Here is an 18,045-nt window from a genome sequence, read left to right as displayed (position 1 = left end):
CTGCGGGAGAACAACGGGAGGAAATCCACCAAGCACGGGGAGAACATGCAACCTCCAAGACCTGAGGCAGGAATCGAATTCAGACCCTGAAGGTGCAAGGTATAAAATATTATGTAGAATATAAACAGCACTCCTTAAAAGTAAGTAAGTAAATAAATAAATAAATACAACATGCACTTAGATCCAAAGTAACATTATTTGTGCAAGTTTTTAAAACTCTAAAAACATATTATTAAAACACATTATTGTTTTATCTATGAACTCAATTAAATCAGTAAATCTATGAACTGGAATAAATATAAAACCTGAAGCAATGTGGCCATGCGTCACAGATCTCACTGAGAATTAAAATTTTAAATTAGATTTAAAATTTTATTTATTTATTTAATTTTATTATATTATAGTTATAACTGTACATTGCGATATAGGGGTATACCCTATAAAATCTAATTTTCAATTCAAATTCTAATTTTATTTGTCACATACACAGTACGATATGCAGTGAAATGCTTAGACAACTGCCTGTGAACTTAAAATAAAAGACTATGAATAGGAAATAAATTTAAAAAAACAAAATAGAAGGTAAATTTAACTAAGAAAGAATAAAATAAAATATAAAATAAAAAATATAATAAAATGACTGTACAGTACAAAATTTACAACGTAAGAAAAATATATGAAAAATATAGAAAAATATATGAAAAACAGGTGTACAAAATAGAAATATAGATTTATGGAATATTTGTGTGGAAATGAAATTGAATATAAATGGGAATGTCCAGGGGGAGTGCAAATGGGCCTGAAAGTGTAATGATTAAGATTCTTAACATTGTTTGAAATGAATATGTGACGTAATGAAGATATTATTCTTCGAGTAACATCGAAGTCACTCATGTTAATAATATCGTCTTCATTTGCGAAAAAGTTTTTCCACCCCTCAAATGAAACCCCCTCTGTGCACGTGCAGAACGGATCCGACATAAATAGTGCGCATCTCTGGTGCGCATGCGCGCGAGCCTCATGACGGGCACGCCTATTCTCCAATGAGAGAAACTGTGCCAGTTTGTGAGCGTTTCACTCAAATCAAACCTATTAGATTAGGTACCTGTTTCCGAGCTCACTAATCCAATGCAAGGACAAATCCTGCGATTCGGCTGCGCATCTAGAGTGCGTGGGCGGCGGGCTCTGTGCGGCTGTTCCACGGCTTGTCATCATCAGTATGGAAACGCAGGAGTTGTGAAGAGGAATGATAGAGCTGAAGCGTCGGAGGAGGAGAGCCGTGTGTAGGGCAAGGATGCAGAGAACACCATCGAGCATCCGAGTCAAGGAATGATGAAGCTAGAGCCACGTAACCGGAGCCGCCGCTGCAATAACAAGCCATATCCCATCATTTATTTGGCGTGACGTTGTTGTTGTTGTTGTTGTTGTTATTGTAATTAAAGCCATATCAGTGTTAGAGAGTGGCAAGGCACGTGAACCGAACAATGCTTTCTGCTGGGATGATCAGGGAATCTGCAACCGTTCAGGCGTAACAAGAGGGCAAGCAAGCAGATGCAACACGTTGCTGGCTGACTGTGCGGGTGTCATTCATCCGGACAAAGGTTTATCACCTTCAGTAAGTCTGGGTCACCTTTACAAAGATTATCATTGATGTTTTTACACATTAATAATCTTGCGATTTAAAAAACTAATACAGTAGATTTAAACCAAGATAGAAGATATAGACGTCTAAGTGTTTAGTAAAAAAAAATTGCTGATAGTATTTGTCTGACACATTATAATAATAAAAATAATAACAACAGTTTAGGCTACTGGTTAGTCTTGCACCATCGGGGTCCGTGCTTGGTGGGTTTCCTCCCCGAACTCCGGTTTCCTCCCACAGCCCACAGACATGCAGATTAGGTCTACTGGTGTTCCCTGTAGTGTGTGAATAAGTGTGAATGTATGTGTGTATGTGCCCTGAAATGTATTGGCACCCCATCCACGGTGTACCGCACCTCTGGCCCTAAGTCTCTTGGGATAGGCTCCAGGCTCCCTGCGACCCATCATAAAGAATAAAGCGTTATAGGCAATAAGTAAGTGAGAGAGTAATAATTACAGCAATTCATTCATCCTTTCATCCAACCATGCATGAGTATGTAGCCCACAAAAAAAAATCAATTAAGCACTTAAGATATGCATTCATTCATAATCATTGGAGAAAATAGGCAGATTAATGCATACGATAACACAGACACTACATATAAAAAACTATCAAAAATATAAGGTAAAATTCTACATGTGAAACATATTTTATTTTTCTATTTATAAAGATAGGATTAATTAAATTTCTATTCATATATTAAGTATCATGAGAAAATGTGTACAGTTACATTGTTTATAATCAGTAACTCTGCTATTACAGCTTTACCTGGATCTGTGAAATGTGACAAAATTATAGAGCTACTGTACAGATCAATAGATATTAAATGTCACTGGAGGTGCACCTGACATGCTAAATGTAGAATCTCAGTGTTCTCTCAATGTGAGAATATTATCCTGATTATAATCTTATCCTGGAAATGCATCAAATTTTAGATTTTTCTTTACATTAATGGCTACTTTTTATGTCGTTCACATTAGAACAAATTGTGCTGTAGTGCTAAGTAGGAGCTGTAAATGTTCAAATGTTGTAAAAGAATATTTTTTGCAGTCATGTGGGCTGTGGCCTTCCCGATATAGAAAGTCTAATTACAGTTATGTTGGGCTGTATTACTAACAGTCCAGTTCATTTTGACATTGCATTGCTTCCAAATTAAAAAGGTCTTGTTGACTGTACAGCAGTGAATCATCAGTGAAGCATCTGCATTCAGTTGAGTGTTTAATTAAGATGCACTCAGTAGTGTTATCAGGTTTTGGGTTACAGGAAACTAATGGTAATGGCTACAGGGTCTCAAAAACAAGGTAATTCTACACCAGTAGTTTTTTTCATTCAATTATTTACATTGAAGATCATGAAGATGATCTATGCTGTGTGTGCATCTGCATTTCTGTGGATGAGAAATATATTAAAACTAAAACTTAGTATTGCTGTATGAAGCACAATATGTGTGATTAGTTTTTTTTTGTTATTTAACCATTTTTAGACTGACATTGGTAATTTTGGTTTGGATAGGTTTGGCTTTAAGATACAAAAGCTTCTCTGACCAGTTTTTCAGGAAGCTTTTATATTGCTGTAGATACTGTAGGTGCTGTTAAACTTTTTTGGATTTGCCTTTGCTGCAACATTACGTGAAGAGATGATCGAGGACAAAGAGCCTTAAGCTTAACTTCAACTACAGAGTATTCCTAAAACATTTAGGCAAAAGCTATTAATCCCAAGGCTGCATTTTTTATCCTTAGAATGTGTATTAATGACTGGATTTATTATTATAATTTACCCATTCATACTAAATTTTAATCTTGCCTTTTCTAGCATGTAGGGATTTTTCCTTTTTTTCCATGGGCTTTGTGGGTTTCCTCTGGGTGCTCCTGTTCGCCCTTGAGTCCAAAGAGATGTGTTGTCTGTGTGTGTCCAGGATGTCCCCTGCTATGTGCCCTAAGCTCCCTAGGATTGTCTCCAGGCCCCCTGTGACCCTAAACAGAATACGCTGTATGAAAAAAGAACTAATAATTAAATGAATTATTGAATGAATTAATGAAGGAATAATAAAGATGCATGAAGTTTGATTCCTTTACGAAAGGGAGAGCCTTCATGTTTCAAATGATTTATAATTATAAAGCAGGTCAAACTTGCTTAGCTTGTGTGCTTTGTTCAGCAGACCTTAAAGGTCCATCCATGCAGATGGCTGCTCTAATAATTGTGCCTTTCCAACAGAGACTCAGGAGTACAGCCCTGGCCTGTGGCATGACTGGTAGAAATACACCCATAAAACAAAGCTGGTCAACCAAGCAGATGGCCAGAATACCAGTCATGATCCAGTTTGAGCGCTCAGTCTAAGTGTGTGAAAGAACAAGAGAAAGAGGTCTGCTTGAGCTGTTAGGTTCAATGTTGTGCATGTATCTAAGTGTGTTTAAGAAAGAGAGTCTGCTGCAATTATGCTTGGATCCAGAAATTTTGTTAAAGGCAGAAAGAATAGTGAGATAACATATGAGAATTGAGGGATAGATGGAAATGAGATTATTTGATTTTTCTCCAGGGGAATCTGGGAGAGGTATGGAAAAATATATCCATTCTGACAAGCTCTATCATGCATCTATCTCTGACCAGTTTTTCCCGATTTTTTCTTTTGACTAATTCTGCATGGAAACCTTTTAAATGCCCTTTTCCCAGACAGGTGTCAATATGTTTAGTGATTAGTTTTTTTAGAAGTATGACAAAACATTGCATTTGTCTGTTTATTTTTTATCTTATGAAGTTTTTTACAATAGTAGTTCCCATCCTTGCTTTTCCCATCAACTGCAAGCCTTTGCATTGTCTTTGGGTTTCCCTTTAATCATACCAGAGCAACCTTTGTTTCTCCCTGCAGGCATTGGCTGTGTAATCCAATCCAGTTGTAAACATGTTATACTGCTCCTTCTGCTGCCAGTCTTCGCATTTTCATTAATTTATCATGGACTACAGCTATGAAAAGCGCAGAAGAACTTTACAATTTTGCCTTTCTCAAGAATTTCACATAAAAAATGAATATCTATTTTGGCTAGGCAGCACTGTACACAGCCACACTTTTATGCAAATGTAAAAAAAAAAGTCCTTTATTGTTTCTTAAAAATATTTTCCTAATAAAGAAAAACAATTAGAGGATTTAATGATATTTTTTGCCTTTGGGTTTTGCTATATAAAGATATGCAAAGGCTGCACTGGTGAGGTTTTGCTACTCAGCAAGCATTGTTGTAACCACCAAACCCACACTGACCAGTTCATGCTGGTCTAAGGTTTCTTTGTGAGTCTCTAATGAATTGCAAGACATACATTTACATAAAGTGTGTGGATCTCTGATGCCATTATAATTGTAATTGTTGTGCTTTCTTCCTTCTAGTGGGATGACGGCATTCTTTGTGTTCTGCTGCATCACTGCTGTGCTGCCTGGCCTCTTCTCTCCCCGTGTATCTGATCTCACACTGGCCTCCTGACATCTATAAGGCTCATGCGGCGTTTTATTTACTGTAAGGTGGTGCTCACCACCTCACTGGTCTGGGTGCTGGTAGATGTCTTCCTGCTGCTGTACTTTAGCGAGTGTAACAAATGTGATAACCGGAAAGACCGCTCACTCCTCCCCGCTCTCAGAGGTGAGTCCAGCACTTCCTGAAATGCAGACTCTTGTGTTTCCCACTTGATTCACGGAGAGATGAAATTATAGATGAAATGAATGGATGGAACATTGAGCCATGAAGTTTGTGTGATGTAAATAATAAGTGGAAAACCTTTAAAGTCAGCAAGAAAATTGTAATCTAGCACAAGAGCCAAGCTTTAATGGCAGCATTTATGGTTTGGATGTATAAAGTGGCTTCTTATTACTGCACATTTTAACACAAACAAAAATGGGACTGGCTGTCAGGGCCTAGGACTTCAATGTTTCACTCCTTCCACATAAAATATGGGTTAGGGCAACTACTTAATGGTTAACTATGTGCATATTTTAAACAAACATTGGTACTCTATATAATGTAGCTTACACCATTTGTACTTTTGGTTTTTGGTTTTCTAGGCCATCTACATGACAATATACACTCACCAAGCACTTTATCAGGTACACCTCACTAGTACTGAGATGGACACATTTTACCTTCAGAACTGCCTTAATACTTCATATGCATAGATTCAATAAGATGCAGTAAATGTTATTAACAGTTGCTGCAGATTTGTCAGCTGCATGTCCATGATTCAAATCTCTCATTCCACAGCATCCCAAAGGTGCTCTATTGAATTGAGATCTGGTGACTTTGAAGGCCATTTGAGTACAATAAACTCATTGTCATGTACAAGAACCCAGTTTGAGATGATTTTAACTTTGTGACATGATGCATTATCTTGTCATAAAGTGATTGACATGGTCAGCAACAACACTTGGGTAGCCTGTGGCATTTAAATGATGTTAAATTGGCACTAAGGGGCCTAAATTCTGCCAAGAAAATCCCTTACATCATCACACAAAAACCCATCTGAACCGCTGATACAAGATAGGATGGATCCATGCTTTCATGTTGTTTATGCCAAATTCTGACCACACCAACCGAATGCTGCAGCCTTTGTAAATTTTAGCCTCAATTTCCGGTTCTTAGCTTGTCCTTTGCTGCTGTTGGCCATCACCTTTAAGGTTCGATGTGTTGTGCGTCCAGGGATCGGCATACCTTAGTTGTGATGTTATTTGAGTTGCTGTCGCCTTTTTATCAGCTCAAACCAGTCTGGGTATTCTCCTTTAACCGCTGGCATCAACAAGGCATTTTTGCCAAAGAACTGGCATTAACTGAGTGTTTTCTCTGTGCTGGAAAATATGCCAGATTTTGCCAGCAGAAGCTAGTTGCCCATAAGATGTTTTGTTTGAAGACTGGTCTGACATGTCATATATTACTTTCTTTACAGGCATGCTAATATTCTTCTGTAAAGTTATTTATTTATTCATTTGTAGGTTATTTTTGGAAATAGTTTTGTACTGTACATTATTATTATTATTTAATATTCAATTTTGCAGCATGGAAAGCTGCACACACTCAGTATTTATTTGTTGTATGCTTGTTGGCTGAAGAGCTACAGACATACTGTAATATCTGTGTGGAGATGAAGAAAATAAAAAGCAACACAGTTCCACAGCCACAGTCACAAAGCTTGTCTAGAACATATCTAGCATGTGTGTTCACTTCATGGTCCTGCTCTGTTTGCATACTATTCATTCATGTGTCAGTTAGGCTTGTTAAGCAGTCTACTTTGAACACAGAAAGATTAAAGGCCATGCTCTATGGATTGTGAGTTCGACTTCTGCCTTTGTTCACATTTAAGTTTTAAAGAAGTTTTCAATTATTCTTTACTGAAAAAAAAATCTCTCCAAACAGTTCCCTGGCAATGTGACTTGATAGCTTTGCTAATGGATTTCACTGTGATGAATGAAGCCTCCCCACTGCCAGTTCCTCACTGTATAATCCCCAACATCATTGCTCCCTTGTCTTTACTTGCATGCTGTTCCTAATAAATAGATTTATGACTGTGAGATAAGCAGCTTTTCTGGTTTAAACAAGGGACTGTCGCAGCTGTTCAGGAAAAGAGAGTTTTTGCTCATCTAGGCATGGAAACACACACGTCCTATGTGCTTGTAACCTGGCTGTATTTGGGTGATCACAGATAGGCTGTTATTTAGTGACATGACAAGGCTCTTCATGTCTGACTGACTGAGTAAGCCTCATCAGAGAGCTATTTGAGAATTAAACGGGTAAATGAGGTCTAAGCAGACTTGTGCCAAGATGAGCAGGGCTTAGAACAGTGACAGTCTGTTCACCGCTCAGGTGAACCATTCAGGTTTTCACTGTTATCGAATTGTGCCAGATGGAAGGTTTTGTGCTATTTGGGTCATTAAAGCTTTTGGTTGAATGCACTGATGGAAATAAGACTTCCAAGTTGTCATCAAGCTGTCTAATATGACGTTTAGAGTTAAGGCCAAGAGTCAAATTTCGTTTATTTTTATACGACCCTAATTTCGGAAAGGTTGGGACGTTTCTTAAATTTGAATAAATGAAAACTAAATGACTTTCGAATCACATAAGCCAATATTTTATTCGCAGTAGAACATAGAGAACATAACGAATGTTTAAACGGAGAAATTGTACACTTTTATCCACTAAATTATTTTCAAATTTGATGCCTGCTACATGTCTCAAAAAAGTTGGGATTTAAAAGACTTTTGAGTTTTCAATTTAATCCACAAATAAAAAAAACAAAAAAAAAACATCTTTACTGAAATTCGCTTTATATTTGTAGAAAGGCTATTCAAGAATCTTTGATTATTCAACATGATGTCACAGAACAATAAGCCTTTAACATAATCAGATTAAAATGACACGGTGTGCAGTGAATGTTTTTAAGGCAAAATGTCTTTTTAACACATCTGAATAATGCCCTGCAGGATGGAAGCTAATCGTTAGCATCTAATTTAACAACAAATTGCTTATTTTACTTTTCTGATAAATACAGTACAACCATGCATCTGCCCTGTTTGTGTCCTTGCATATCACTGTGACACCAGACTTTTAGATTTTTTTACTTGTCATTATTTATTATTATTATAATGTAATGTATTTAAAAGCATTCTAATCAGACATTCTAACTTAACTTTTTATATGGACACTCTTGCTTGGCTAGATTATTTGCCACCATGTTGTTGTCAGATATTCCTCTCTATTTTTGAGCGCATTAAACTAGTTTATTTAAAACCCTCACTTTTTCTTTAATCCAGTGGTAGCTATAGCAATGAGGGAATTTTTAATTGTTCAGAAATTGCTTTAAACCTTGACAAAGTAGCTGTAGAGTTTTTCTACAGTCTAACTAAATGCAGTGTTATTATTAGCATAAATCAGGGATCTAGTGGTAAGTAGTGAAACTTCTGGATTGAAAACTTGAGATATTAAACAAGCCATCATCAAACCTATGTTGATTCCTGGGTTGTCTGCAGGGATATTATACAGCATTGCAGCCGCATGCAAGAAGAACAGAGTAGGCGAAACATGCACGGCTGACCTAAAGTGATGTGGAAATCTTTAGAAAGTGTGCTTTAAAGTGTTCTGGGTATCCACCGTGACTAAGGTTTTTGTGCATATACATAGCACCCTGTTTCTAAATCATAGAAAAATAGGTAGAGCTGTTTTTGTTGCACACGATTCTTTTCTTGAAGTTCCTTGGCACAATTGATATCATCACATCATCAACTGTGCTGAGGGAATGTGGGAATTCACATTGCAATTCTGGCAAGAAACTTGCAGGCAGAGGAAGAAGTGAATTCTAAGGGATTCAAGCCAGGTTTTTGCCTATGATTGAAAGGAGTGATATGCCACTGTAATTATCACATAGGCATTTATAACACAATGATAACTTAATCCTTTAGATTTTAAGGGTGTCTCTTGCTTTCCGGATGTGCAATAGTAACATAAATAGGTGGTTTTTCAGCTTGCTTCCACCATGCTCAAGAAGTTCCAGAGAGATATAATTATTATTACAGAGATCCTCAGCTGTTCAGTTGTTTTCAGACTCAAGGCATGCTTTTCATTTTTGGTTGACCAGATTACTAATTTACACATTGTTGGAGTCATGCCAATCTTGTGCTTCTTTTATCCATTAGTCTCTTTTGAAGTTTATATGATGATATATTTTTAAGGATTTCCATTTGTTATACGAAGAGATAACTGTTGGGGAACCTTTCAGGTGTTTAGCAATCTAATATTTAAAAAAACATCTTAGAATCGCAGAGATTCTTACAGGTTTAGTGCATTGGACACACGATGGATTACGGCTCAGATGCATAGTTTTGATATCAGCAAGTGATATCAGAGTTTAAAATTTCGGTTGCATTTTAAATATATTTATCTTGTCAATTTTCAGTAACTATGTTAAACATGTGGACAATTTAAACGTTGATGGGCTTGTAAGTTTTCTTGTATTTCAATCAATCTTTAGTGAACCTTCTGCAAGTTGCAGGACTATAAATGAATGTGAAAAGACTCTGGTTGCTCTGTCATACCGGGCTCTCAGTTCAGTTATTCTACATGCCCTCACCTCGGACTGCTGTGGATATGTTTGCTTGAACGACTCGCGTGTTGTGCTTTCATTTATGTTTCTTCTGCACACTGTGTCTATACGCAGTAAATTATTGCTTTTGAGTGACTCGTACAGCTGCGCTCATCTCAAGAAAAAAAAGTGCTAGATTACTGCTATATTAATTATCATCATTTATCAAAAAAGAATCAGGGTCCGAATCATGGTCGGCCATTAAGTGATGCCTGATCTAGGTCATCTTCAAATTTTTAATGAATGGTTTCCTGTGACAATTTCACACATTACGAATCTCAACTTGGTTTGTACGGCTTCTAAAGCGGCAATTTGATTATTTTCTCACTTTCAGGTGACATCAAAGAGAATCCAGCCAATGCACTATGAGACTAGTTTTTGTTTTTTAGTTAAACTGATTTTTATTTTGGATTCATGACAATCACTGTAAGCCTATTCAGGAGTGACTTTGAGACTGTAAACATGTGTCTCATGTGTACTGTAGACTTACTGCTCCCTTAACTAGCACTTGCCCATTGTGGTTACCAATGGTCAGGTGGACTCCCACAGGGGAAATCCTTGGACTACGCATGGATTTGTTCACATAGCCCAGGGGCTAAGCCGTAGGTGAAGGGTATGTGGTGAGCTTGTCTGTATACATAACTGAGTCTTGTTTCGAGTTTCTTTTGTTGAACAGAAAGTTTCTTATTGTGGATGTATTAAGGGATGGATATATGGAAGTTTTATAAGATCTGGGAAAAATAAGAGACCAGTGCAACAAAAAAAAAAAATCAGTTTCTTAAAGTGCATGTATTGGTGAGATGAACAGTTTGGTTTCATTTTTTTGTAAACTGCTGACAATATTTCTTCCAAATTATATAAAAAATTTAAATATTGTTATTTAGAGTATATATTTAAAGGAAATGACATCACAACACATCAAAATAACCCAAGATCATGCAGCATTTGCAGAGCTTTAATAACTCTAATAAAATGCAAATAATTTGTAAACAAACTGTGTTAATGCTTTGCCTAAATAACATGAAAAAAATCAGTATTTGATGGAATAACCATGATTTGCAATTACAGCTTTCATGCGTTTGGCATGCTCCCAGTTTTTCACATTGCTGTTGGTTAATTATATATATAGTAACTATATATATACTCAGCAAAAAAGAAACGTCCTCTGACTTTCAACTGTTTTCAGTAAACTTAATGTGTAAATATTTGTATGAACACTAAAAGAGTCAACACCATAAGACATAAACTAAAAATGTTTCACAATGTGTCCCTGAATAAAGGGAGGCTCAAAATCAAAAGTACCAGTCAGTATCTGGTGTGGCCACCAGCTGCTTGAAGTACTGCAGTGCATCTCCTCCTCATGGACTGCCTATTGCGGACAGTCTGAGCACTGATGGAGGGATTGTGTGTTCCTGGTGTGACTCGGGCAGTTGTTGTGGCCTTCCTGTACCTGTCACGCAGGTGTGATATTCAGATGTACCGATCCTGTGCAGGTGTTGTTACACGTGGTCTTCCACTGCCTCCCTGCAGCATGCCTAATGCATGTTCACGCAGATGAGCAGGGACCCTGGGCATCTTTCTTTGGGTGTTTTTCAGAGACGGTAGACAAGTCTCTTTAGCGTCCTGCGTTTTTAGAACTGTGACCTTAAATGCCTACTTTCTGTAAGCTGTTAAGGTCTTAACGACCATTCCACAGGTGCATGTTAATTAATTGATTATGGTTAATTGAACATGCATGGAAAACATTGTTTAAACACTTGAAATGAAGATCTGTAAAGTTATTTGGATTTTTACAACATTATTGTTGAAATACACAGTCCTGAAAAAGGGACGTTTCTTTTTTTGCTGAGTATATATCTTTATTCTTGAGGGTTATGCCATTAAATGTGTTCTATACTGGTGTCCTTGTTCTCACTAGAGGTGATGTAAACAATGCTTCAGTGCTTGATTTTTGTTTTTTAAAAACTTTGTTTTCTGTCCTGTGTCCTCCTGTTCTCCCCATATTTGGTGGGTTTGTGTGTGTCCTGTGATGGATTGACACCCTATTCAGGGTGTACCGTGTCTAGTGCTCCAAGTCCTTTGTAATAGGCTCCAGGGCTCTCACTACTACCCCTATCTCACCTATGCAGTTTCCGTAAGTACATCATCTTGATTCACCTCAAGTTTTTGGGGCTGTGAGTACGTTTCCATCTTTCCGCGCAAAAATTTATACATGTTTAATTTTTTTGACGGTCCTCCCGGAAGCTTGCGGACCTTAAAGAACTTCGCGGAACATCAGCAGAACGTCGGCGGGCATTCGCAGCAGCTCACGGTGCCTAATACCCCTATCTCATCCATACGCGAAAAGATGGAAACGTACTCATAGCGCCAAAAACTCACGGTGAATCATGATGAACCCTACTTATGGCCACTTACTACTACTTACCTACTTATAGGGGTATAACTCAGCATCTCACCGTGAGTCAAACCACGTAGGTGAGATAGGGGGATACCCTTTACAGGATAAGCGCAATAGAGAATAAGTAAGCGAGTGAGTTTTCTGTCCTACTCAAAATGCTGTTTTGTAAATGTATAGATTTAATGACCACTTTAATTCTGCCCTGTCTATCATAAAACTGTCTCTTCAATAAAGGTCAGTGTAAGGATCTGATGCACTGTTATTTTCAAATTACAAATTAGGGGTACCTAGTAGCAAAAATGATTAAAAAAATATATTCTGTGTGTGTGTTTTGACCTAAAACCTCTGCATTCATATGTTAAGTGTTCTTGTTTAGTTTAGGTCTTGTTCAGACATGTGTCTTACTCAATGATCTAGAAAATATATACTGACCTGAGGAATCTGGGAATGCGGAAGACCATCCTAGTTTATGTTTGCTGTGTAATTTTTAGAATAATCTGACCTATCCATCCCCAGAGACCATCAGGTTAATCTCTAGCCCTTTAACACTGAAAGCCAGGGAATCCTTTGAGGTCTCATCTATGCAGACTTGTTGTGGCCTTCCTGTACCTGTCACGCAGGTGTGATATTCAGATGTACCGATCCTGTGCAGGTGTTGTTACACGTGGTCTTCCACTGCCTCCCTGCAGCATGCCTAATGCACGTTCACGCAGATGAGCAGGAACCCTGGGCATCTTTCTTTGGGTGTTTTTCACAGCTGATAGACAAGTCTCTTTAGTGTCCTGCGTTTTTAGAACTGTGACCTTAAATGCCTACTTTCTGTAAGCTGGTAAGGTCTTAACGACCATTCCACAGGTGCATGTTAAATAATTGATTATGGTTAATTGAACATGCATGGAAAACATTGTTTAAACACTTGAAATGAAGATCTGTAAAGTTATTTGGATTTTTACAACATTATTGTTGAAATACACAGTCCTGAAAAAGGGACGTTTCTTTTTTTGCTGAGTATATATCTTTATTCTTGAGGGTTATGCCATTAAATGTGTTTTATACTGGTGTCCTTGTTCTCACTAGAGGTGATGTAAACAATGCTTCAGTGCTTGATTTTTGTTTTTTAAAAACTTTGTTTTCTGTCCTGTGTCCTCCTGTTCTCCCCATATTTGGTGGGTTTGTGTGTGTCCTGTGATGGATTGACACCCTATTCAGGGTGTACCGTGTCTAGTGCTCCAAGTCCTTTGTAATAGGCTCCAGGGCTCTCACTACTACCCCTATCTCACCTATGCAGTTTCCGTAAGTACATCATCTTGATTCATCTCAAGTTTTTGGGGCTGTGAGTACGTTTCCATCTTTCCGCGCAAAAATGTATACATGTTTAATTTTTTTTGACGGTCCTCCCGGAAGCTTGCGGACCTTGAAGAACTTCGCGGAACATCAGCAGAACGTCGGCGGGCATTCGCAGCAGCTCACGGTGCCTAATACCCCTATCTCATCCATACGCGAAAAGATGGAAACGTACTCATAGCGCCAAAAACTCACGGTGAATCATGATGAACCCTACTTATGGCCACTTACTTACTACTACTTACCTACTTATAGGGGTATAACTCAGCATCTCACCGTGAGTCAAACCGCGTAGGTGAGATAGGGGGATACCCTTTACAGGATAAGCGCAATAGAGAATAAGTAAGCGAGTGAGTTTTCTGTCCTACTCAAAATGCTGTTTTGTAAATGTATAGATTTAATGACCACTTTAATTCTGCCCTGTCTATCATAACACTGTCTCTTCAATAAAGGTCAGTGTAAGGATCTGATGCACTGTTATTTTCAAATTACAAATTAGGGGTACCTAGTAGCAAAAATGATTAAAAAATATATATTCTGTGTGTGTGTTTTGACCTAAAACCTCTGCATTGATATGTTGAGTGTTCTTGTTTAGTTTAGGTCTTGTTCAGACATGTGTCTTACTCAATGATCTAGAAAATATATACTGACCTGAGGAATCTGGGAATGCGGAAGACCATCCTAGTTTATGTTTGCTGTGTAATTTTTAGAATAATCTGACCTATCCATCCCTAGAGACCATCAGGTTAATCTCTAGCCCTTTAACACTGAAAGCCAGGGAATCCTTTGAGGTCTCATCTATGCAGACTTGTTGTGGAATCCTCTTAACTGACTTTGTGCAGACTTTGTGGGCTTCTAGTTATTTTCAAGATGGCAGGTTAAGCCTTTAACAACATCTCCTCATACTGTAGCTCTGTAAGCAATTATATTTGAATATACTTGTACCACAACAGTTTTTATTTTAGCATTTTATAGTTTCATTTAATATTAGTTCTTGTTAGTACTTTTGCAATAACACCTGTAATTAGTAGATGTCCTGTTTTTTTTCCCCTCTATTTTATATTTAATAAGGCCAAAAAATGCCTCTTGCCATAATACCGATGAAAAGATCTTTGTTCTGAAGACTTGAGACTCCTGGAGCATAAAACTTACTGAGTGCAAATCCCCTTAGAGAGAACTATATTCACATTTTATCTTGATTTAAATTCTATTCTTTTTTAAAAAGCATTTATTAAGCTTAGATTATTTGGAGCACTCTCATGTCCCTGCGAATAAATACTATAGAAACAATATAAACTTGTGATTTGCTTTGCAGCAAACAGGTCACTACTGGCCGTTACTGACCAATCAGGTTAAATAATTTAATGCACTATGATAAAACGTCGCAATATAACACTGATCATAATGTAACTATGTAATAATTTAGATATTTAATATCATGTTGCTGTTGTCATAACTTAAATTTGTCTTTTTATTCTTTTTTCCCACTATAGTTTATTCATCAGTCCTAAAAGATTTGCCATGTAGCAAAGTAGCAAGTCACATTCCAAGGACAGTCTTGCATTGTACCTGACATATTCTATAACATGGATCAGTGAGGCAGAAAAGCTGCTCACTGCGCCCCTTTTTTGCAAAAGAATTTCAACCTCAGATTCCTGCCTACACTCCATTACTAAAAGTTCAGTAGTAATCACAGTGTGCATGGCCTAATGTTGCTTCCATTCAGCTAAGTGTATTGAACTGAATGCTTAGTGCAACCTTTACCTTTACAGCAGTGATGTCCCGAACTCATGAAGGCCCTGGAGAGATGGGGAAGGCTGTGATCATCCCGAAAGAGGAGCAGGAGAAGATGAAGGAACTCTTTAAAATCAATCAATTCAACCTGATGGCCAGTGACATGATAGCACTGAACAGAAGTCTGCCTGATGTACGATTGGATGGGTGAGCATTTGGGAAGGTTGGGTCGATGGTATTGGAGTGTAAATCTTTATGTGCGTTTACATGGTTCATATTGATCATACTGATAGCAACCACAAAGGAGATTCCTACTTCATGTATCCTACTGTAGGCTACACGCTCATGCATTAGAAAGGAATTATACAAGAATAGAAACATTTTTAATATATAGCCTTATGGCATTACACATCTCAAAAATATATTAGACTTTCTATCCCATGACAAGCTTGTTCTTGTTTATTGCGCAATATTTTATATACGTTTGTATATATTGAATTTAAGAGCTGCAGTCCTCTTCTCAACCCTTGCAAACTGTGATTGTTTTCTTTCTTGCCAGCTACAAATAGATGTGAAAGGTCTTTGTTTGTTGAAACCTAAATCCCATTTGTGAAGCATAATGAAATCCCACAGAGCTGTTAGGGTGAAACATGACTGCATTCATCTCAGGTCGCTGATTTACTCTGCTGTTTTTGTCGCACTAAGAGGCACACACATATTGGGATCTTGGTTAAATCCATTTGTTAACATCCTTTCTCTTTAGACAGTCTTATATAAGTTTTACAGCATTCTGGACACAATTTCTTTACATTTTTCTTCTTTAAGGCATAGTTTTTCATTTCCTCGGTCTCAGGGGAAAACAACTTAAAAAAACAACAACTTAAAGCAAGAATTGCAGGAAAGCAGAAAGGTTATAACATAACAATAATGTATACCACTCAAATCAATAATGCACCATACAGACATTCATCTGGATTACACGAGGGTGTTGGGGTTTATTAAAAGTTGTTGTTAGTTATTCGGTTGCTCCCGTCGAGGGAACGCCACAGCAGGCCATCCAATCTGCACAACACTTTGGCACAGGTTTTACGCGGGAAATAGGACGTTTTATCTGCTCTTGGGACGGACAGTTTTAATAAAAGTAAGCCTGCAAATACAAGTATGCTGCTGTATAACATAAAGTCTTATGCTTTCCTACTATATCATGCTAATGACATCATAGAGAAGGAGAGACTGTCATTAGTCTTCATGTCCTCCGCTCTCTATTATCAAGCCATTTCCATCTCTAATGTAGATCATACTTTATTTAAAACCTGAAAGTGACAAACCCCCACTAGTCTCAGTATCGTATAGAGACTTTCCTACCTATTGGGCTAAGAAGACTCTGTCCTTGAATTGACACTTCATACTAAGTTTTTTGTGGATTGAAGTTAAAATTAATGCATACAGTGCTTTAGAATAGGTTCTTCTATTCAATATCTGCATTGTGTGGACTTTTTTTTCTTGCCTTATAAATATAACATGATTGTGTTCGCCAAGGCTGGTCTATATTATATTGCTTCGGAACAAATATTACCTGCAAAATTGCAATCCAGTTAAGGGTCTCCGTGACTCAGCTGAAATTGGAACCCATCATTTATAATGGGTGGTATATGTTCTGTATATAAAATATTGGTGAAGGAACAACCCAACAGCCTGTCATTGCCTGCAGGAAATAGGGCATTTATGTTTCCTCTCTCATTAAGGTGTAAAACAAAGGTGTACCCAGATGACCTTCCCAATACCAGCATTGTGATTGTTTTCCACAACGAAGCCTGGAGCACGCTTTTGCGTACTGTGCATAGTGTCATCAACCGCTCGCCAAAGCACCTGCTAATGGAGATCCTACTGGTGGATGACGCCAGTGAAAGAGGTAATCTTCTACTGAATGCTGGGCAAATAAATGTGTTTATAATTTTTTTATTTTCATTCCTAATAATAAACAATCTTCATTATAATGTATATTTCCATGGCTGGAATATTCTTTAGCATTCAAGCACAGTTTTGAATTTAAAAGTTAGTTTTAATGTCATTAAGGTCATTTTAATTTCATTACCAGAGTTTCTGAAGAAGAAGCTGGAGGACCATGTGAAGACACTGGAGGTACCGGTGCGGATCTTGCGGATGGAGCAACGTTCTGGTCTGATCCGGGCGAGGTTGAGAGGAGCGGCAGCTACTAGAGGTCAGGTTATCACCTTCCTGGATGCACACTGTGAATGCACTATAGGCTGGTTGGAACCCTTGCTCGCTCGCATTAAAGAAGACAGGTGAGTGTACCTAGTAAATACTGTTCAGAACACAGCAGATTGTAGAGCAATGGTTTTCAACCCTGATTTTAGTTCATGTGTCCAGTATGGAAAAAAAAAAACCCTAATCAAGAACGGTGCAGGTGGCATGGTGGTGTCGTGGTTAGGACTTTAGCCTCGCAACTCCAGCATCTTGGAATGCCAGTTCCTCCCACAGTTCAAAGACATGCAGATTGGGATGGGACAGGCAGCAGGCCTCATGCAACCCTGTACAGGATAGGCAGTATGAAGAATTAGTGAGTGAGTGAAAACGGCAGTGGTGGCTCAGAGTGTTAAAGCTCCAAGTCACTGATCAGAAGGTTGGAGGTTCAAGCACTACCAGGTTGGCACTGTTGGGCCCTTGAGCAAGGCCCTATCTGTTCCATGGACGCCGTATAATGGCTGACCCTGCGCTCTAACCCCAGCCTACTAACAACAAGCTGGAATATGCAAAGAATAAAGAATTTCACTGTGTTGTAAATGTATATGTGATAAAT

General features: G+C 38.0%; 1 protein-coding gene across 2 annotated transcripts in view; it reads left to right on the top strand.

Moving 5' to 3' along the window:
* Positions 1–1,139: 1,139 nt before the first annotated feature.
* galnt13 (UDP-N-acetyl-alpha-D-galactosamine:polypeptide N-acetylgalactosaminyltransferase 13) overlaps positions 1,140–18,045 on the top strand; it is a 43,771-nt gene continuing 26,865 nt past the window's right edge. The window contains exons 1-5 of one of the 2 annotated variants that reach the window (XM_053495819.1): positions 1,140–1,615; positions 5,019–5,268; positions 15,266–15,431; positions 16,970–17,136; positions 17,323–17,530. In XM_053495819.1, coding sequence (XP_053351794.1) covers positions 5,127–5,268; positions 15,266–15,431; positions 16,970–17,136; positions 17,323–17,530 — 683 coding nt within the window. In that variant the 5' untranslated portion in view covers positions 1,140–1,615; positions 5,019–5,126. Of the gene's footprint in view, positions 1,616–5,018; positions 5,269–15,262; positions 15,432–16,969; positions 17,137–17,322; positions 17,531–18,045 lie in introns of both variants that reach the window. The other variant, XM_053495818.1, reaches the window with a different exon arrangement.

Source organism: Clarias gariepinus, chromosome 5 (assembly GCF_024256425.1).
Source record: "Clarias gariepinus isolate MV-2021 ecotype Netherlands chromosome 5, CGAR_prim_01v2, whole genome shotgun sequence".
Lineage (NCBI taxonomy): Eukaryota > Metazoa > Chordata > Actinopteri > Siluriformes > Clariidae > Clarias > Clarias gariepinus.
Note: the sequence above shows the minus strand (reverse complement) of the source record. Positions and strands in the feature narration are given on the sequence as shown.